We start from the raw sequence: 22,994 nt of genomic DNA on the forward strand, positions 1-22,994 counted from the left end.
AGGAGTGCCTAGTGGATTCAAACCGACAACCTCTTGGTTAGCAGCTGAAGCTCTTAACCACCATGCCACCAGGGTTTCCATATATATAGTTTGTGCAGTTGTCTCCTAAATATCCCAGAAAAGAGAATTAGCCCAATCTAAAAGTAGAATTTTCAGCCTGGCTTGCCAGTGGCATTTATAAGTGTGTTATAAATGTTTCCAGCCATTTGGATTTGTAGTTTCACATATGTCTACAAAATGCAGATATATAAAGCTAATACAGAATGGTTCTTTTGAAGATGTCTGAATTATTTTGGTATAGCAGCATTAAGAGATAATTCATGGTATGAAATGGATTTTTATTATAAATAAATGCTTTCTTTTTAGAGTGAAAGAAAATGTCTTTATTTAAAGCCCGTGATTGGTGGTCTACTGTTCTGGGAGAGAAAGAAGAATTTGATCAAGGCTGTTTGTGTTTGGCTGATGTTGACAATAGTGGAAATGGGCAAGGTAAGTAGCTTAAAAAAAAAAATGTATTTTGGAGCAAAGCTTTCCAGAGATGAATAAATAAAATGCTTTCCCTTTTTAAATGTTTACTTTATAGAACTTAAGTGAACTGTCATAATTTTGGAAACCCTAGTGGCTTAGTGGTTAAGTGCTACAGCTGCTAACCAAAAGGTCGGCAGTTTGAATCCGCCAGGCGCTCCTTGGAAACTCTACGGGGCAGTTCTACTCTGTCCTGTAGGGTCTCTATGAGTTGGAATTTACTCGACGGCAGTGGGTTTTTGGTGGGTCTTAATTTTGCCCTAATTTCTCTAGTGAGGTATAGTTTTGAGTTGATTCTGCCATATTTGCTGGAATTCACAGAAAAATATTATAAAGTATTACTTTATTTGTTTTAATTTGTTGCAACATTAGGTTTCATAGGATATGTCTAGTAAAAATATTTTAAATTTTGAAAATTTTTCTTTTTAGAAATTACGTGACAGAAAAATTGTATATGTATTTTTATTGGATTGGAAAGCTACTCATCCCAGAGTGCAGAAATTATGTTAGCTCTATTTGTTGGTTGAAAACAATTGTTAAATCATTGCTTTCTTTTTCACATTATGATATTAAATACAACATCCTATCTTATAATTGTATTATTTTCTCTTCTGTGTATCATTTCTTTGCTTTTTTAAAGTGGTCTTTAAAACATTTCGGTTCTATGTTATTGCTATTTGAAATTTGTATTTGGTTTTAAAAATCCACAGTCATGACTTTTTGTAGTCCAGATAGTCTTTGACCTCTTAACAAGAAAACTTCTTACAACTATTCTTTTGTTCACTTTATGTAAAAATTGTCCCTTTACATTTTTCTTTATTCTATTTCTTTTGCCTATAATAAAAACAGCCCACCAGTAGAATCTGGGAAAAGAAAGTGAAATGGGAAAATGATTTTGGGAAAGAATAAGAGTGGGAGGTACTAATCTGCATTGAGCCCCTACTAAATTGTTTCTAAGGAAACTCTGGGCCCTCCCCGCTGGAGGAGGTAGGAAGGCCTTCTATTCAGAGGATGTCCTTAGGAGGTTTCTCAGAGATTGTCATCTGTGCCTCCAGCCCAACTCTTTTTTAAAGCTTATGGTTCCCCTATCATTTAACAACATAAAAGAGTCGTACCTGTCAGAGAGAACAATTCAAACCTACCTAATGTAGTTAAACCTCAGTGTGGTTGGACACTAGACTGCTTGTTCACCATCCGTTTCTATTAGAGCTCCCTAACTGGTGTAAGTGAGCCACCCATGGGTTACTGATATGCTGAGATGTTGCCTCCTCCCTAATTTGTGGCCAGCTGTGGGCAACTTCTTCTTTTTTCCTAAATATGTTATGCAAAAATCATTATGTGTGTGTATACCAACAAGAAAAAAAACAGTGACCATTATTTCCAAAAGCCTGGACCACTTGCATCAGAATTACCTAGTGTGATTATTATATGTGAAGATTTCCTTCCGAGACCTATAATAACCTAAAAGTTCATATTCTCTGGGGGTAGGGCTTAGAAGTATGCATTTTTGATGATCTCCAGAGCTGAATGGTATGCACACTAAAGTTTGAGAATTACTGTTCTTGATTTTATGGAATGGAAGATGATCAAGAGCAGTTTTGGACATATTCTGTTTGAAATAGAAATGTCTTACAGAACAGAGATACAGAGATTTGGAGGTGAGCAGTAAACAGATTGTATTTGAAGCCCTGAACATGGATAAACATACATAGGGCAAGGAGGTGGAATAAAAGGGAAGGGAGTTTAGGACTGTAACCTGGAGAATCAAAACATTAAAGGGGGATGTTTGGGAAGAGGAGCCAATAAGAAATTCTGAGAAGGAACAGCAGAGAGGCAGGAGAACCACTTGGGCTGGCCCTGGGAGGCAAGGTTTAGTGATTTTTAGTAGTAAAAAATTTCCATGCCATTTAGCACCAAGTGGCTCATTAGTGTCCTTGATGAGGCTGTTTTGCAGGCGCAATGGTAACAAAATCCAGATTTGCAGTCAGTGAAGGAGTGAGTGGGAGGTGAGGAAGACTGAGTATTTTATCACTCTTTTAAGAAGCTTAACTGTGAAGGGAAGGTTAGAGAATGATGATTTGAGGACGACATAAGGTAAAGTGAAGTGGGAAATGTCAATGTATATGATACAGGATATAATTGATGGGATTCAGGGAAGCCAGTTGAGATGGGATCAGATATGCAAATGGAGAGTTAACCTTGAACAGGTATGGAAACACTTTTTTTCTGTGGTAGAAGGCAAAAAGGGAAGAATGGATACAGATGGAGAGAAGTTTTCAGGTTGGGTTGGGAAGTTAAGACAATAATGGCAGTTGACCCATCCTTACTTTCTTTGAGGTGATCAGAGAGTGAAAGGGAGGTTTGTAGGCATGTTGAAATTTTTTCAGGAGAAACTGACTTGTACATAAAAGAATTCCTGGCTCACCTTGAGAGCCCAGCTAAAACTGGCCAACATGTATTTAAAGTGGTACTTACTTTTCCTGATTTTATCAACTTAAGATTCAGATGAGAGAGATTGAGAGAACGAATGAATGAATGAATTAATATGAATCTGAATGGTCCATCTTAGATTACATATTAATCTGTCCAGGGGGCAGAGTTCATACTAAAACTGGAGTAGAAAATACATAAGGTTAGCTAAAAATACAGCTCTTACATTTCTCTCTAAGCTGCTAAGCATTTATGCCTCACCTAGGGCAACCATCCCTTGTACAACTTCACATACGTGTGTGCACACACACATGTCCTCACCCCTTTGCTCTGGGTGATAACTATGTTCGCGTCCCGCTTCAGAGGATTTCATGGAGCCCCTGCTCTGTGAAGCTAGGCTTTTTCTGGATGATGTCCACTTTTCTTGTTGTGTAGTCATTATCCCATTCCAACATTCTGTTCCCTCAAGACAAAGTGGAACCTAAAATCAATATTCATACATCCTGTATGTAATAGTTGAGACAGGGAAGAAGTGAAGAAAGAAATTTAAATTTAACTTGAATGAGTAGTAAAAATTGTATGTAGCTTAAGGAAGTCATGTTGGGAACTTCATTCCTCATTTTTTCGACTAGTTACCAGGCTGTATAACTACAGTACTACTATTGTCGTTATTGTTTGCCTTTGACCAGCCTGATATCTGTTGGGGTTCGTTCATGGTCCAGGGTGGGAGATGAGGAGACCGGGGATATGATCTAGTCCATCTTTTTTGAGGGATCAGGACCGTTGATGGTTGCCTGAAGAGGCTTACAGTAGTTTTATTTACCACTGGGCCAGGCAATATGGTGAGGGGCCATATGGATTTCACTCATATTTCCCCAGCCCCCGATGTGTATGAGCTGTGCTATTTTGTCTTTTTACAGTCAGACACCCAGCCAATACGTTTTCCTTTAACCTAGTAACATGAGGAGACAAAAATGTCATTGTGGGATTTTCAGCTTTCCGTTTGGGGAACTATCATCATATCTTCTGGACACATTCTCCCAGTATCAGGAGTTTTAAAAATGGGTCGTTAAGTGTAATGGTGACAGGTGCTGCCTCTACATTCACCCCTTGCATTCTGAATTTGTATATATGCTTGTGTGTTACATATGCTACATTTTAAAGACAAGAACCCAGCTTCCCAGCAAGTGATGTCATTGATCTTTCTAGAGATCATTCTTCCATTATATAGAGTTAGTTGATTCTGGGTGATGGGGGTGTATGGTTAGACTGGTGAATCCCCTGGACATCACTGCCTTTTTCAGTGTAAAATGAGTTCCTTGGTCAGAAGCTGTGATGTGTGAGCTTATATGATGGCATATAATGGCACTAAACACCATGAATCATGGTATTGGCTTGATGGCTTGGGGAAAGGAAATCTAGAATATGTGTTTTATCCAACAAAGGTAAATATCACCCCTTCCCTAATTGAGGGACTCTAAAGTAGTTGATTTGCTATCAGGTAGAAACCCTGGTGGTGCAGAGGTTAAGAGCTGTGGCTGTTAACCAAAAGGGTGGCAGTTCAAATCCACTGGGCATGCCTTGGAAACTCTATGGGACAGTTCTACTCTGTCCTATAGGGTCGCTGTCAGAATCAACTTGATGGCAATGGGTAGAGTCCGTAAATAATTCAGGAATTGTTCCTTAAAAGGTGTATAATTTTCTGTTAAAAGAACAAGGCTCTATTCCGAAACTTTCAGCGGCACTCCCTGTCATTCTCATCTTGGGACTTTCCATACACTATCTGAGTTTACTGTGAAAGCCAAAAAACCCAAACCCATTGCTGTTAATTCTGACTCATAGCAACCCTATAGTATGGAGTAGAGCTGCATCATAGGGTTTCCAAAGCTATGATCTCTATAGAAACAGATTGTCACATCTCTGTCCTGTAGAGTGGATGGTGGGTTTGAACCACCAACCTTTAGTTAGCAGCCGAGTGCTTAACCACTGTGTCACCAGAGCGCCACAGTTTACCATAATCCAAACCAAACCCATTGCTGTCAAGTCAATTTCAACTCATATTAACCCTATAGGACCAGGTAGAACTGTCCCATAAGGTTTGCACGGCTGTAACCTTTACAGAAGCAGACTGCCACATCTTTCTGTCGTGGAGCAGCTGGTGGGTTCGAACCACTGATCTTTCGGTTAGCAGTCTAATGCTTAACCACTGTGCTGCCAGGGTCCCTACCATAGACACTTAAAAAAATATTAGATCTGCTAAGTCATAAAGGCCTATTGAGAGTACTTTAAACTGTACCAACTGGAAAGCCTTCTCTTGGTCTGAGCATTCAAAACTGTCAGGTTTTTGGGTCACGTGGTCAAAGTGCTAGAGTGTGTTCCACTTGGGATATGCTAGGTTTTGTGGTCATAGAAAACAATCCCAAAATCTCAGTGGCTTATCGCAATACAAAAAAAAATTTTTTTTAATTCAGCAGGTGTTTATTGAGCACATGTGCCAGGCATGTTCTGCACGTGGTTTTACATGGTTGCATTTAGAACTTGCATACTCTTTTGTAGCCTGTCTTTTGACTTACTGTAGCATAAGCAACATTTTCCTCAATGTGTTTTGCTGAGCACAAGCTGCCCCATGACAAAAAGTTTCCATGGCCAAGAAGGCAGGTTACAGCCCTTTTTTTTGGCAGTTCACAACTCAGTTTCTTTTCTTGGTTGTTCTTCCTCTACCTGATGTCTAAATATTGGACAGCTTCAGGGCTCATCCTGGGCCATCTTCTCTTCTTCATTTATACTCACCCCCAGTTGAATTTATCCAGTCTCATGGACTTTAAACCCTCGATATTCTAAGGACCCCCACATTTCTGTGTCCAGCCCTAACCTGCCCTGAGCTGCAGTTCCGAATATCCAGCATTCTTCTTGGCATTGCCCCTTGGCAGCTCAGACTTGATGTGTAAAAAACAGAGCCACTGATTCTTCTGTCCCTCCTAGGCTTACTCTTTCTCAAATCTTTGCCATCTTAATAAGTGGTACTACTATCCTTGTAGCTGCTGAAGCCGAAAACCTACGAATTATTATATATATATTTTTTAAATCAACATAAATTTATTATCTTATAGTTCTGAAGTTCAGAAGTTTGCAGTGGGTCTTACTGGGGTAAAATCAAAGTATCTGCAGGGCTGTGTACTCTTCTGGATGCTCTAGAGAGAATCTGTTTTCTTGTCATTTGCGGCTTCTAGAGGCTGTCCTCTTTCCTTGGCCCATGCCCCTTCTTCCATCTTCAAAGCCATCAACATCTGGCTGCTGTCATTTCTCTGGCATTTCTTTTTTGCCTCCCTTTTCTACTTTTTTTTTTTCTCAAAAGAATTTTTTTTTAATTGTGGTAAATATTTGATAACAAAACAGTTGCCATTTCAACAATTTTCACATGTACAGTTCAGTGACATTAGGTTTGTTCTGTTGTTCAACCATCACCATTAACAGTTACCAAATTCTTCTGTCACCCCTAACAGAAGTTCAGTGTTCCCTAAGCGTTGTGTCTTCCTTTCCTTCTCCCTCCTGCCTGCCCCTAAAAAAAAAAAAAAGTAACCACTAATAAACTTTGATCTCTATATACTTACCTTTTCTAGATATTTCATGTAAGTGGGATCATAGAATATTTGTTCTTTAGTGTCTGACTTATTTCACTCAGCATAATGTTTTCAAGGTTCATTCCTATTGTAGCATGTATCAGAACTTCATTTCTCTTTATTATGGCTGAATAATAGGAATCCTTTTTAATATAGCATTTTATTTAATTACATCTGCTATTGGCAGAGTGATCTTTATACATGAAGTAAGACAGGATTCTTTTAATTTTTAGATTTCTCTTTTAGGCATTAGAAAGATTATTTCCAAGGAATTTTTGTCACTAATGTTGGTTTCTTCTACCTTTAAAAAAAAAAAATCTCTCTACAGATAAAATAATTGTGGGTAGCTTCATGGGATACCTAAGAATCTTTAGTCCTCATCCTGTAAAAACAGGCGATGGAGCTCAAGCTGAAGATTTGCTTCTAGAAGTGCATTTACGAGAGCCAATACTTCAAGTGGAAGTAGGGAAATTTGTTTCGTAAGTATATTCCACTAATTCTAGTACTTTATTTTATTTGAAGCATTTAAACTCTTACTGTGTCACTTTTGTGGAGTCTTCAAAGAAGAAAAGACTATCCGTAAATCAAATATATTTTCTAGATACTATCGCCGAGATGTTCCCTATGTGTTGAAAGCTTTTTATGTGGAAATCTGTACCTTTAAGATAAAACAATTTAGGGCCTTTTTATGGTAATAGAGACCTAAGTTGCCTGATGTATCAGAAGCATAAAGGAAGAAAGATAAGCTTCTGAAAATAACCAAATAAAGAAATAGAAAGTATTCGCTTACCTAAAGAACTAATGGCCCAAGGTATATAAATGTCTGTTTAAATAATTATAGACAAAGAAGCAGATAACCTTTACTTTTCGGCTCATAACTTTGAAGTTTTAAACAAATTACTTATTCCTACTATAGTTTCTGGAAAGAAGCCAGCTCAGCCCACAGAATGTTCTCCTTACAAGAACTTTGTTTCAAAGTACTTTGCTTTCAAACCTAGTTTATTTTAGAAAATCTTGTTAGTTTGCATTTCGTGTATATGTCTGCTTTTTATTTACTGTTGATATTGCTGATTTTATCTTATTTTCCTACATGAATTTTCTTAAAATCAAGCTTGTTGTTGTAATCCTTCAAAAATATTAACTGTGAAAAGGCTTGCACATAAAAAGAAGATATATTTGATGGTTGTGGGGAAGGGGAGGAGTGGGGAAGGAAGAACATTAACTAGACAATAGATAAATGGTAACTTTTATCTAGATAAATGGCAAGGCCAGCACAACTTGACCAAGGCAAGGTCATGGACTCTACATAGACACATCCAGACTCCCTGAGGGACCAAATTAGTGGATTGAAGGCTGGGGACCATGGTCTTGGGGGACATCTAGCTCAATTAGCTTAACATAGTTTTTAAAGAAAATGTTCTATATCCTACTTTGGTGAGTAATGTCTGGGGTCTTAAAAGCTTGTGAGTGGCCATCTAAGATACTCCCCTGGTCCCACCCCATCTGGAGCAAAGGAGAATGAAGAAAAACAAAGACACAAGGGAAAGATTAATCCACAACTACCACAACCTCCACCAGACTGAGTCCAGCACAGCTAGGTGGTGCCCAGCTATCACCACTGACTGCTCTGACAGGGATCAGAATAGAGGGTTCTAGACAGAGCTGGAGAAAAATGTAGAACAAAATTCTAACTCACACACACACAAAAAACTAGACTTACTGGCCTAACAGAGACTGGAGACACCCCCGAGAGTATGGCCCCTGGACACCCTTTTAACTCAGTACTGAAGTCATTCCTGAGGTACACTCTTCAGTCAAAGATTAGACAGGGCCATAAAACAAAATGATACTAAACGGGCACACCAACCCAAGGGCAAGGATGAGAGTGTAGGAAGGGACAGGAAAGCTGATAATGGGCAACCCAAGGTCCAGAAGGGGGACAACCAATGTCACAAAACAATTAGTGTATTACTTGTTTAATGACAAACTAATTTGCGCTGTAAACCTTCATCCAAAGCAGAATAAAAAAAAAAATATTAACTGTGAAAGTTATTATGTAAGGAGAGTTGGTCTTGTTTTCCTCGACCTCTTCTTTTTGAGCTCTCTTTTCTCTGCAGGAAGGTTCCTGGGTGGCACAAATGGTTTGTGCTTGACTATTATTAGCCCAAAGGTTGGTAGTTTGAACCCACTCAGTAGCACTGTGGAAGAAAGCCTTGGTGATCTGCTTCTGTATAGATTACAGCCAAGGAAACCCTGTGGAGCAGTTCTACTCTGGAGCAGTTCTACTCTGCACACATGGGGTAGCTATGAGTTGGAATCGACTTGACCGCAGTGGCTTTTTTTTTTTCCTCTTGTAGGCAATAAGTGTCCTCTAGAGTCAGAGCAATGCTCTGTGCACTGGATTCTGGCTCACCCCATTTGCCCATCATGGCCTATTGACCCCAAGTGCCATTTTTTAGAACCTTGTTTTCTTCCAGCAAACTGAACAACCACTCATGAGTGTTAACTCTCTTCTAGCTTCATTCTGATGGGAAGTTGAAGTTGCAGCCTGAATGCGTTAGGCCTCAGGGTATGAGATGGGACTTTTATGCTGTGACAGGCTGGATGGAAGAGATTTTATGACTGATGTGGTTGGGAAATACCTACTCCATCTAAAAACACATAATGATTACGTGCCCATTGTATACCTAGCACATTAGGCATAATGGATTTATAAAGAGACCAAAGGATTCTTGCCTCTAAATAGCATTTTACTTTCCTGTTTTTTAAAAGTATGATGCCCTCAGAGTTCCAGCTGTGACTGTCAGCTGTGTGGTCACTAGTTGGAAGGGGAAGAGGTTAACATGAATGAGTGGATACCATTCTAGGCCCTTTGTAAATACCATCTCATTAATCTTATCTATAAGGTAGATATGGCCTGCGTTTAAGATAAGGAGAGTAGAACTCAGAGTGTCAGGTCACACAGCCAGCATTCAGACCCATCTATTTAATTCCATGGTTTACCATCTCTCCATGACATCATATTCCTTTCCTGATGGAAGAAAAAAAGTTGTTTTGAGGATCCAGGGTACATATAAAAAAATTTTTTGAAGGCAGTACAAAAAATGTGATGTTTTTACATATTTGTATTTTCTGGAGATGAATATATATCCATTGTAACAATGTTTTGCAGGTATTCAATATTGCAGTTATTATCTAATATAATTCTTTTCTAAATGAGAAAGTAATGCTCTGAGAGATTAAATGAATTAACAAGGTGTAGAATCGGAACCCTGATCCAGGTCTTCAGGCTTCAGTTATAGCCCTGGTAGTTTAGATTTATATCACAGGTTGTACACTGGAGGCTTGCCTGGAGATGTGGATTAATCTCGAACAGGAATAAACTGCTAATATCACCACTACACTTCCTAGCCCATCCAGTGGTTTCTAGAGACAGCAGCATGGTATAATCTAGAAATCCCAAATCCAAAGTCTCCAAGGGTCAATTAGGTGGATGTAAATGAGTAAAGGGTGTCAATGGCTGTGATCAATTGAAGACTTGGGGCCAGACTAAAGGAGGCAGCTACTATTCAGTTCTGGGCTTGTTGCCAGATCTCTACATTTTAAAGGAAAAGCCAGAGAGCAGGGATTTTTATGGGAAGTCTCTTGTTTCTTAAATGTTGGCAAATCTTTAAATTTGAAACCTCTTATTTTCCAGCGGGGAAACAGGCTCAGAGAGATTAAGTGATTTGCCCAAGGTCCCAGGTTAATTAGTCAGAAAGCTAGGACCAGCCCTTGGATCTCTTTATTGTGGGAGAGCACTCATGAAGGGGCCTCAGATATGACTCTTCCTGCAGGCACCATTGACTTCAATCTGAAGGCAGCTCTTTGAGGTGGACTATTGACCCTTTGGGATTACCTAACTGGCTGTTTATTGTTAAATATATTTTTAAGTTCAGAATGTTATCTGTGAATTGTTTAGTTTTACCCACAGTAGGCTGAAGTTGTGATGTCTTTTTAAAATTATTTAAATTTTTTTTCATTATATCTGAAACTAAATTTAAAAACTTTTCTCATTTTTCAGAGGTACTGAAATGCTTCATTTGGCTGTTTTACATTCTAGAAAACTATGTGTCTATGCTGTCTCAGGTAAGAAACATTTTTTTCTAATGTAGAAATACTATTAGAAACTGCAATTCTAAGAAAGTATACTCTTTAACGTTGACTTGACAGAACACAGAACATTTGGCTGAAGATTTTCTTGTTCTTGGTTAGCACTTTCCCATTGTTCATTTATTCTTTCAGATACTTTGGCTATTACTTTTTCTGGGTCTGCTATTTTAGTGCATACTTGTATTTTTGGTAGAGTGTTCCATATAATCTCCCCCCTTCCAGGAATTTTGCCCGTAATTGCCTATGGCTAATAGAGGCCAATTCTGAGTACTTAGGACAGTTAAGTCTTAAGAAACATTCAACAACAACATCAAAATTCATTAGATGCTGAGTCACAGTGATTTAAAGTATATTTTCTTTGGTGAGCCTCAAGTGTTTTCTCTTTACAGTTCTGATTTCTTGGCTTATAGTTGTCTTCACTGAACCAAATTTCAAGGCTCTTAGTTTGAGGTTTTGTCAGGTTTCGTCTGCTAACATGGCTCTCTGGATACAAGTATGATAGTTAATTGTGGTTTGGTTTCAGCATTTCGACCCGTATTAAATGTAAAAGGTAATCTTTTTGTTCTGTTTCAGTTATTAGATAAATGTTAATTCAAGTTAGGAAAGTTATTTTTGTGGATGTCAGTGTTGAGAAAAATTTTTATGGGCACAATAAAGTATCTGTGGCATGATATTTTATGTAAAAGATAGTTTCCTTTGGAGCTTGCCATAAGTATTAGCTTCTAGGATTTGGATTTCTCAGACTCATTCTCTTGATTTGGGCTTTCTTTGTGTTTTGCTTTTAGGTTTGAATAATGATTCATATTTATTGTCACTGAGCTGAATATTTGTAGGTTAGTCTCTTTTTTTGTGTAAAGATCTGTTAGATACCTAAGGTAGTGTTGGTAACCTGGGCTACGGTATATGGTGGGCATCTAGGAAATACTCATTGATTGAATGAGCGAATGGGTAGTAGTGGCTCTTTATTGCTCTCGACCATGTGCTGTTTTCTTCTTTTCCTTTTCTCTGACCACTATCATTTTCTTTTCTACTCTATTTGTATCACAGGGCTGATGTAGCGCCTCTCACTGTTATTGTTAAACATTCTTACTAGTTTCCTGGTAAGTGATATTGCTCCTCCACGTGATAGGGCAAGTGTTTAGTGTTCCAGAATAAAAGGAAAAGGTATAATATAGGCTGCTTTATTACATATATCTCGTTGTTCCTCTATTTTTTGATCATAAGCCTGTTAACTGCAAGTGATATTTATACTAACTGGGCTACACAGGCCGTGAGGGAGGAGAACTTGACCCTAGTTACGCCTGAATACTCTGGAGAATTGGTCCCTTCTGGACGTTCCATGGGGGTTCTACGCAGGACAGAGGAGGTAGACATCTTAGAAACTGGAAAGTAGGTTAGACTCTTGGCCTTCTCTGGTCCTGTTTGAATTATGGCCCAGAAAACAGAAGCCTCTAGAGTTCCATTGGGGCTTAGGGATAAATGTTTTTCAAAAAAGCCTAGTAAAAGAAACTGGCATGTTTGGTCACAACTTGTTTATGGGGCATTTGTATGCTCTTTCAAATTAGTGTTGAAAATGGAAGTTATTGGCCATGGGAATGGTGATTTTATTACTCTTTTATTCTTATTCATTTAAAAGATTTGTATTCTCTGGGGACTAGGAGTTGTCCAGACTACATTCCCTTATGCCCCACCTCACTTCCCTTCTTTGTCTCTCATTTCTTCGGCCTCTTATGATATTTGTAGGCTGATAATTTGTATTATTTTTCCTGGCTTGGCTTAAATTGAGAAGCATGGGAACTGAATGTTTTTGTTCTCCTGAATATGTTTTCTGAGGTTCCAGGCTGAACATTTACTGTAACAGGGAAGGCTGAAAATGTTCTTGTGTAAGTGAAACCACTGGTGTCAGCAGATGAAAGTATTAGCTGAACTTGACATCTCCCCCACTAAAAAAAAACTACCCCCCTCCAAATATTCTTTTTTTTTCTTTTATGCTGTGTGTGCTTCTAAGAGAGATTTGAGTTAAACTAGAGGAGACCTTTTAAAGTCATCCTCCTGGACATACCAAAAAACCCTTAATAGTCAGAGGCTACTGTGCTGACTTGTTTTTGGTGGGTAATAAGTCATCAAATGCATGCTCATATAGAGAACAGCAGGGTTTTGGTGACCTGCAGTTAGCCCATCTTAGCATACTCCGGTAAAGGGAAAGCGTCACATGGCATCTCAAATTCCTTTCTGGTAAATGGTTACAGATGTGTGACTTAAGCCATACTGATTATGTTCCCTTAAATTTTTTTTTTTCCCCCAAAATCTTGTACTTCTAAACAAGCATTTACTAAGCATTTGACATATTTATAGAATTTTAATGGTTGCCATGAGAGAGACAAAAAAGATGTGGTTCTTTACTTTTGACAGGCTTACGATCTAATTTGGTTTTTTGATACAATGAACCTTTTAACTTACTCTGTAATGGCTTTGATTTCATTTAACATCGTTAGATTGCTCAGCAGTTACCTGAAATTGCACTGAAAGCTGTTGTCAAGGTGACCTTTGATTTTTCAGAGAATTTTTTTGTTTAAATTAGATCTTGTTTAAATAAAGACAACAATATAAATGTTCTAATATCCATTTACTTTCTAATTGATGAAACTTTTTTATTAACTTTAGTTATATATCCAAAATATAGACTATAATTATATATATTTACTTACTATACCAAGCCCAAAAAGCAAACCCATTGCCGTTGAGTTCAATTCCAACTCATAGTGGCCTACAGGACAGAGTAGAACTGCCTTGCAGTATTTCCAAGGCCGTAAATCTTTATGGAAGCAGACTGTCATATGTTTCTTCCATGGAGCGGCTGGTGGATTTGAACCACCGACCATTTGGTTAGCAACCAAGGGCTATAACCACTGTGGCACCAGGGTTCCTATATTTACTGTATTCAGTCTGTATATCCAAGGGATAAAACCTATGTAAGCAATTCTAATCTTATGTCGATGATGCTTCCAGAAAAATGCTCAGAATTTTTAGATCAGATATTACCTTTATTTCCAGATATTATCTAAGGAAAATAATTTTGCCTTTTGTTCTCATAGCTGTATGATCAAGTTGTAAAGTGACATAACCTGAAATTTTAAAATTTACCAGTGCATTTGTAGTTTTTAAGGAACATAAGTCTTAGTGTCTTTTCACACCAAGTTTGTTTAAATACTGCCTGCTGACTCCTGCCCTCACTGACCGAGTTCCTGGTGCCCCTGCCCATCAGTCAGCTAGCAGGCATGCTTACGTGCATTCTTTATTCAGGGGGGTACTCTGGTTTTAGGACTCCTGGGCAGCTCTACTCTGTCCTGTAGGACCACTATGAGTCAGAATTGACTCGATGGCAATGGGTTTTACGGGGTTTGGGTTAGCATGAATGGTTAAACATTTGGCTACAACTGAAAACCCCATGGAGCACAGTTCTACTCTGAAACACATGAGTCAAAATTGACTTGATGGCAGCTATATTTTTTCTCTCTGGTTTTAGGTATTGTGTCAAGCTTATGATATCTGTAGGACAAACCAGGTACCTCTCGTAGCTTCTTTTTCTGATTTCTTGGAGGCTTGAGCTCTCCTCAGGTTAATGTTGTGATTACCTGGCTTTTTTTTTCCATGTGGCTGATTTGGTTGTGATTACCCCTTGGATTTTCTGGACCTCACTGATTTTAATACCTTTTCGAATCACAAAAGCCTTAGTCTCCTAGCAGAGTTACCTGGCAAATTTGAGTCTTTCTCTTTGTTTTTTATTCTGTTGGTATGTGAAGTCTATTGTTACCATTCTCAGGGGCATAGAACTGAGTAGAAGTGATTCTCCTCCAAGACATCCTCCTCTGTCAGTTTTTCTCTTTCAGCCCTCCACCTCCTAAATGAGGAAGGGAAGGCCAGGCTGAGAAAGGTGGAGGTCGAAATGGCTTGTTATTGATGCTGCTTTCTTTTGGGAAGCAGTCATTGGCATACCAGGGGCAGGACAATCTTTACTGGGGTCAGGACCAAGTTTTCTCAAAGGCTGTTAAAACAGTGAACTGATGGACAACCAGGCACTAAAGTGTATAGTGCCTGACTCTCAAGACCTGATTTGAGTCCCGTGTCCTTTACCAGCTGTGTGATTTGGGGGAAGTTTCTTAATTTTTTATGAACTTAAGGTGTCACAGTTCTAAAATGGAGGTAAAAATAACTGTTTTTATAACTTCAGTACCTGTTGTTAAATCATTTTGGACCGCCAGCACCACCACAACACAGTAGCAACAACAACAAAAACCCAAACAAATAAGTGTTCATATGTAATTATATACACACATACCAAAAATTGAGGTTGTTTTAATGATCTAGTGCTATCTTCAGTTTGATAGTATTTCATTTTTTTAATGATACTTAAATTTTTTTTTTTTAGCTTTTGTATTTTTGAATGAAAAAGATGCTTCTTTATGGAATGTGTTGCTTTCTGAATCCTTTTTCTTTCCGACACCTATTTTAGCCATAATGTTCTTGCCCGGTCACTAGAATATAGCTCTACCTTTAATTTTTCTAGCAAGCCTATTACCAGGGAGTGAAGTACAGATAAAGAATCTTTTCTCATTTGGGAAGAACTAGAAACTGATTGTAGCATATATGATCTATGAAATGCAGGGTTACAATTTTTCTTTGTTTTGAAGGAGATTCTTCTCAACAGACTTCAAAAAAAAAATTGGCTTGTTTACTTCCTAAGGAAAGCTTAGAAATCTCGCCATTAAATTAAAATATAATATACTAGGGGCTTTAGTATTTTGAGAGTTGGGGCAGGAAATTGAATTGTATGAAAGTGTGGGAACTTGTCTTTTTTCTAAGACACATTGAGTCATTCCTTGGCTTTATTAATGTTTATAAGTATAAGGAATTTAACCTCATTTGTTTTAGAACTGAAATTTTGTTGTTATTTAAATAATTAAGCTTTACTCAGACATAATCTGTTTTACGAAAATAGATAATAAAATGTCACCAAGGGTAGTATTTCGTCTAATTGTGTAATCTATCTGAGACTTAAATTTTGTTAACTTCGCCAGCATTCTGTCTTTAGTATGCAAATTATTCATAATACGTAACGTTTTAGTGCTTTGACATTTTAAGTTTCAGTAAAATTCAATTACTTAGAATTGGTGTGGAGGATAAGAAGAAGTTTATGTTTTAAATGTAAACAAATACGAAACAATCCTTTTTTATTCCCTTAGGAACATTGGGTAATGTGGAACATGGGAACCAATATCAGATCAAATTGATGTATGAACATAATCTTCAGAGGACAGCCTGCAATATGACCTATGGATCGTTCGGTGGTGTGAAAGGTAATTTGAATGTAATTATGAGTGTGCAATTGCAGATTTAGAATATTTGGCTATATGTAAATGATTATGTGGTGTGAACATGAGAGTTAAAACAAATATTTTTTTGAAAATTTTATATCCAAATACCCAAGCAAAATAATAAGAATAAAAAAGAAAACTTTAAGTAGTGAATATGTTTGATTTTCATGGAACCAACACTTTTGTATGGTCTAGAGAGATATTTCCAGAACTACCTTTTCTATAAATTTTGTCTTTTGTATATGAGTTATTTTTTGAGCTTTCTCGTGGTGGAACTGTGTTTCTGCCTCTCTCACTGGAAGAAGAGTTGACCTACCTCCTGGCAGGTAGTCTCTAGTATTCCTCCACACCACCCACCTCTAGGGCTGCTACCTAGAGTTGTGCAGGTTGTTTCTGTACGAGGGTGCATGGTCGAGGGGGCAAGCAGAGGCTGAAATCCAGTCCTGCTCCCGCTTGTCAAACCATGCTCCCTGGCCTGGAGTAAATCCACCTAGAGGAAGGGGGCTTTTTCTAAATTTTGCAAAGACACCACATTTACCAAGGACTGGGTCAGTGAGGCTGGGTTCCTTCCACCCTGGGGGTGTATTTTTTAATTAGCATAAGGACAAGGTACCTACTCTAGTCCCAGAGCTTCCAGAATTACCCAGGTTTGTTGCTTTCTTATATATACTGTTGTTATCGGTGTGGGAGTGTTTTTATTTTCAACCCAGCTCCTCTCACTGTACCGTGATAGGGTGGTAGAGGGGCTGGTGGTGCTGGGTTGAGGACAGGAAGCCAGGTGGTGATTCTTACCTCTATGATTTTGTCTCTGCGTGTGTGTGTCCTACAGAAAGTATAATTAGGGATTTTAAAATGTTTTAGCTCTTTTAGGGCTCACATTTTTATGAGTTTTTTATTTAACATTTGCCTTAAAAAGTAGGCTACCTATATGAGATTTTTCTTTAGTGAGATGAGGAAAAGACTTTATTTGGAAATATCACTCAATCATGTGAACTCAGTGTTTTTGTACCTAGAGGTAAAGAAAAGGAGTGGAAGAATTTGGGTCCTTATAACTGCTTCAGTACCAAATAGCCATAAGGGTCATTTCTTGTGTGATGTACAAATAAACATTTTGTATAACTAAGGTGATATAAAAATATTTGATTGAAGCACTGCTTAATTTGAGTAACAGGAATGCTTGAATTATTTGAGGGATATGGGAGATGTCTAGAGTTAGATGAAGAGAGGAGAGAAAGAGCTAAGATTTAGATGAGGGGCTAACTTCCCTCCATCTTCTGCTTTTATAACCGATTTCCACCATTAAAAAAAATGTTTGACATGACTGGAGGAACTAGATCTCCCTAATTGAACTACCTTTTTTTCAATTTTGTTTCTAGTATCAAATCCCAAAAAGCAAATTACTAAATTCTATATATATACAAAACCTGTTGTTGTCAAGTTGATTCTGACTCATAGTACAGAGTAGAACTGCCCCATAGGGTTTCTAAGGAGTGGCTAGGGGATTTGAACTGTCAACTTTTTGATTAGCAGCCGAGCTCTTAACCGTGCTCCCAGAGCTCCTCTCTAAATATGGAGCCCCTAACATTATGACATTAGAAAAAAGTGCTTTGGCTTAATGAAAGTTAGGTGTGTTTGTTTTTGTGTTTTTGTTTTGGCAGATAGCATCAAGACAGCTCTTTATATTACATATTAAATGTTATTTATATAAATTGAATTATACTTTTTATTCTATTATCAGATCATGGTAACCCAATTAAAATAAATAAGTTCCTTGTTCTTGTGTGACATTCTTGCTGGATTTTGTAATGGACTTCCAAAGTAATGATACTTGCTAATAGCTTTTATAAGCACAGATATTTTTGTACTTATGTGATATCTTTTCATCTCTTAGCTTTTAAGTGATGGCTTTGTATAAAAAAGGTAACTTTTGGAAAAACATGAGGCCATTCTGACGTGTTTTGCTTTCCTGTGGTTAAGGAGCGGAAAATTTCACAATTTGGAACAGAGAAATATCAGAGTAGCAGAAGGAGTCATTTTATTTCATGCCTTTGAAACAATTATGTAATGCCACTGAGGTATCTACAAGAAAACATGAAAAAACAGTAGGGGGATCTATTAGTAAAAATAAGCCACATTGTGAGGAGGGAACAGGGAGACACTGCTAATGGCTACAAGGTTTCTTTTTGGGATGATGAAAGTATTCTAAAATTAGATTATGGCAAGGGGTTGTACAACTTTGTAAATACACTGACAACTGTTGAGTTTTTTTGTTGTTGTTTGGCCTTTAGATGAAGGTTTACAGAGTAGATTAGTTTCTTATTAAGCAACTAACGTACATATTGTTTTGTGACATTGGTTGTCAACCCTGTGACATTGTCAACACTCTCCCTTTCTTGACCCTGAGTTCCTCATTTCCATTCGTCCAGCCTCCTGTCCCCTCCTGCCTTCTCATCATTGCTCCTGGGCTTGTGCGCCCATTTAGGCTTATATACATAGTTGAGCTATGTGTATTATTGTTTATTATATGGGCCTGCCTAATCTTTGGCTGAAGGGTAAACCTTAGGAGTGACTTCAGTACTGAGTTAAAAGGGTATCCGGGGGCCATACTCTCAGGGTTTCTCCAGTTTCTGTCAGACCAGTAAGCCTGTTTTTTTTTGTGAGCTAGAATTGTGTTCTACATTTTTCTCTAGCTCTGTCCAGAACCCTCTATTGTGATCCCTGTCAGAGCAGTTGGTGTTGGTAGCTGGGCACCATCTAGTTGTGCTGGCTTAGCCTGGTGGAGGGTGTGGTAGCTGTGGTCCATTAGTCCTTTGGGCTCATCTTTCCCTTGTGTCTTTGGTTTTCTTCATTCTCCCTTGGTCCAGATGGGGTGAGACCAGTGGAGTATCTTAGATGGCCACTCATGAGTTGTATATTTTAAAGGGGTGGATGTTATGGTATATACATTGTATCTCCATAAAACTGTTTAAAAAAATTAGCCATGGTATAAAACCTGAAACTGGAGAGGCAACAGTACAGTCTATACTATCATACACTGCTCATGGCTGGGTAAAATGCTACAACATTCTCGTAAGGCAGACTGTCGGTTAAAAACCATGTAAATGTTGTTGATTTGGTTTTGGTTAAACATCGTTGGATGCCATATTAGGACTTATGGGAATGTATATTAAGAAATGATTCAAAACATGTAAAAGTCACACTGAGTTGCCATTTATTTATTTCATTCCTCTTTCTGTCCCCCCTTCTGTATGCACATATATGTATTTATTTGTAATACAGAAAAATTAGAAGTTATCTAAATGAGTAATAGAGAAAAATGATTAAGTAAGTTCTAAAGCGTTGATTCACTGGAATATTATGAAGCTACTAAAATTAAGTTTTGTTTGCTGAAATGAATATCTTTGTATATAAATCTTTGTCCATATTTTTGATTATTTCCTTAGGATAGGATTTATTTTTTCCCAGTATGAAAGTAGCCCCATCCCTAATTACAATACACATAAATTTGTAAAAAGAACAGAGTTTAGGAAGAGAAAGTAAAAATCACCCCAAGATATGTACATTTCATAGGAAAGCCCATTTTCTAAGGTTGATGTCTCCAGCGCGCATCTAATGTGCCGTTCTTCTCATTTGAAAACTTCTGTAGAGTTGATCTGAGTTCAGCAAAGAAAACTTAAAAATCCTTGTCTTTACCTTTCACTTTTTTTAGAATGCCTTCCTGTGGAATTATTAAGTCAAGCATTGATGTCAGTAATTCTCAGGAAAGGAATTAAGCAAAAAGAAAATCTGGCATGATTTTTTTAAAAATTGTGTTTTAGGTAAAAGTTTACAGCTCAAGTTAGTTTCTCATATAAAAATTTATACACATATTGTTACGTGACCCTAGTTGTTCTCCATATAATGTGACAGCACACTCCTCCTTTGTACCCCAGATTTCCCCTGTCCATTCAACCAGCTCCTATCCCCTTCTGCCTTCTCATCTCGCCTGCAGACAGGAGCTGCCCATTTAGTCCAGTGTATCTACTTGAACCAAGAAACACACCCTTCATGAGTATCATTTTATGTCTTACAGTCCAGTCTAATCTTTGTATGAAGAGTTGGCTTTGGGAATGGTTTTAGTTCTGGGTTAAAAGAGAGTGTAGGGACCGTGTCTTCTGGGGTTCCTTCAGTCTCAGTCAGACCGTTTAGTCTGGTCTTTTTATGTAAATTTGAGTTCTGCACCTCACTTTTTTCCCACTCCATCAGGGACTCTCTGTTGTGTTCTCTGTCAGGGCTGTCATTGATGGTAGTTGGGCACCTTCTAGCTCTGGTCTCAGGCTGAAGGAGTCTCTGGTTTATGTGACCCTTTTTGTCTCTTGGGCTGATATTTTCCCTGTCTTTGGTGTTCTTCATTCTCCTTTGTTCCAGGTGGGTTAGGACCAATTGATGCATCTTAGATGGCCGCTCGCTAGCTTTTAAAACTCTAGACGCCACTAACCAAAGTGGGATGCAGAACATTTTCTTAATAAACTTTGTCAGTTGACCTAGATGTCCCCTGAAACTATGGTCCCCCGACCCATGCCCCTGCTACTCTGTCCCTTGAAGAGTTTGGTTGTGTTCAGGAAACTTCTTACCTTTTGGTATAGTCCAGTTGCTGGCACGGTTTTTAACAAATGTGTTTAAAATATGGGAAGGCGGTGAGAGGTTTGTTTGTAAGTGTAGCAGGACAAACTGCCACTAGATGGCAGTCCTCTACAACCTTGGGTCTTGGTGCTGCCTTTGAAAGCGGTACCTTAAGAGGAGGATTTTTGATTCCAAAATTATGCTTTACCTTTTTCTAAAAAAAATTTAACTTTTTCTTCATGTTGAACTTAGAACACTGCCTGGTGCCGAATAAGCACTAAATGAACAGCAAAGTAACAGAAGTTTTTTTTTTTTTTTTAATTATCTAACTGTAATAGCTGACGTAATAGAATGTAATGTCAAAGTGCTTCCTAGCTGTGCTTCCTAGCTGCACTTCTCAAACTTTATTTTGCATTTGAATCATCAAGGATCACGTTAAAAATGCAGGTCTGATTCAGTAAATCTGGGGTTGGACCTAAGAGTCTGAATTTCTGACAATCTTCTTGGTGATGCCAAGTAGGACTGTAATAGCTGACATAATAGAATGTAATGTCAAAGTGCTTCCTAGCTGTGCTTCCTAGCTGCACTTCTCAAACTTTATTTTGCATTTGAATCATCAAGGATCACGTTAAAAATGCAGGTCTGATTCAGTAAATCTGGGGTTGGACCTAGGAGTCTGAATTTCTGACAATCTTCTTGGTGATGCCAAGTAGGAAAGGTCTAGAGGTATGCTGCCGCCCTTTTGTCTTCTGTGCTTTTTCTGCACCAGGCAGTGTTCGAAGCGCCTGACAGGCCGAATAACTTGACGAAGGTATACTTAGTAAATGGTGGAGGAGGGATTCTGTCCTAGGTTCCCTGCTTCCAGAAGCTTGTGTTGTTAACCACACTAAACTGCCCTCCTGTCTGGGCTGTGAGTAAATTGGCCATCTTCCTCATTCAGAACAGGAAGGGGTGTACCTTAGTTCGGCCAAAGTTAGTGCATAGCTTTGATTCTTCACAAACTGTGAAAAACATGTTGTGTAACTTCTGGGTTAGATATTTGCCTTTTCAATTTAATTTTTTTGGTTAGTGTTTTGGCTTACAAGAAACCCCCTCCCCCCAATTCATAAAACAGTGTGGTAGGGTAATATATTATTTGAAACTTGAAAAAGAGTACTATTTTTTTAAAAAACTTTTTTGTTTGTTAAGAAAACCTTTCAAAAAATCTTAGGTATAATCATTTAATTCAGTAAAATTTGAAATTTGGCTTCATTTCAAGTGACGGGAAGATAGCTGTTAATGAGAAAGAAGAAATGATAAGAAATCTGGTTTTATAAAAACTAGTTGAAGAATATTTGCCCAGTATCTTCCATCATTCAAACTGTGTTTGTATAAAAATGTTAGTTTATTTTTGCTTTGTATTGGGGTTGTTTGGAGCCCTGGTGGTGCAGTAGTTAAGAACTTGGCTGCTAACCACAAGGCTGGCAGTGCAAATCCACCAGATGCTCCTTGGAAACCCTATGGGGCAATTCTACTCTGTTCTATAGGGTCGTTATGAGTCGGAATTGACTCAACAGCGACAGATTTGTTTTTTTAGTTTATTGTTGTTCTTAACTGTAGCCCAGTTGACCCTTACTCATATACAATGGAAAGAAATGCTGCCCAGCCCTGTGCCATCTCCATGATCCATTTTGGATTGGACCTTGCTTTCCAATTACAAATGAATGTATGCAAATTTAGTGGGCATCATAAGCATGGGCAATCAAGTTACAATTTGGAAATATACTAAATCAGTCTTGAAAAGGTGGATTTGAATTGATTTAAAAATATGTTAGTAAAATTGGTGAAATTTATTTGGTTTGATAATTTGAACTCTACTTGTTTTTGAAAAAAGGAACAAATGATATTTCTGCCAAATTTTCCTCTGCTTTTATTTCATTGTGTTATTATAATCTGCAATGGTTGTTGACATGGTGCTTTACCTAGTTAAGATAAGCTTGCCATTTCAAAATAGTATTCATGAAAGGACGGCATTAATATTTACTGACAGAAAGATAGTGATGGAGTGAAAAATGAATGTTAACATTTTAAGGTCAACAGCTACATACAGTTAGCTTTGTAAAATAAGATGCTTTATGTAGTCTATGTAATATATCTGGCTACTGTCAATAATTTGAGCTAGAATTTTCTTTACTCATAATCTGTCTTTCAGGCCCTATAGTTAGTTACACCTGCAGTCACCCAAAATTTACCCTATAGCACTGTGACAGGATGATCACCCCTATAATGTATAGGAATCTTCCACGTGTGC

At 38.0% G+C, this 22,994-nt stretch overlaps 1 protein-coding gene across 8 annotated transcripts in view; it reads left to right on the plus strand.

Moving 5' to 3' along the window:
* Positions 1–22,994, plus strand: part of BBS9 (Bardet-Biedl syndrome 9) — a 504,171-nt gene that overhangs the window by 12,514 nt on the left and 468,663 nt on the right. For 7 of the 8 annotated variants that reach the window (XM_003406966.4, XM_023544300.2, XM_023544301.2 and 4 more), the window contains 4 exons: positions 367–489; positions 6,904–7,054; positions 10,639–10,703; positions 15,971–16,084. In XM_003406966.4, the coding sequence (XP_003407014.1) occupies positions 378–489; positions 6,904–7,054; positions 10,639–10,703; positions 15,971–16,084 (442 nt within the window). In that variant the 5' untranslated portion in view covers positions 367–377. The remainder of the gene's footprint in view (positions 1–366; positions 490–6,903; positions 7,055–10,638; positions 10,704–15,970; positions 16,085–22,994) is intronic. The other variant, XM_064290127.1, reaches the window with a different exon arrangement.

This window comes from Loxodonta africana, chromosome 8 (genome assembly GCF_030014295.1).
Source record: "Loxodonta africana isolate mLoxAfr1 chromosome 8, mLoxAfr1.hap2, whole genome shotgun sequence".
Taxonomy (NCBI): Eukaryota; Metazoa; Chordata; class Mammalia; order Proboscidea; family Elephantidae; genus Loxodonta; species Loxodonta africana.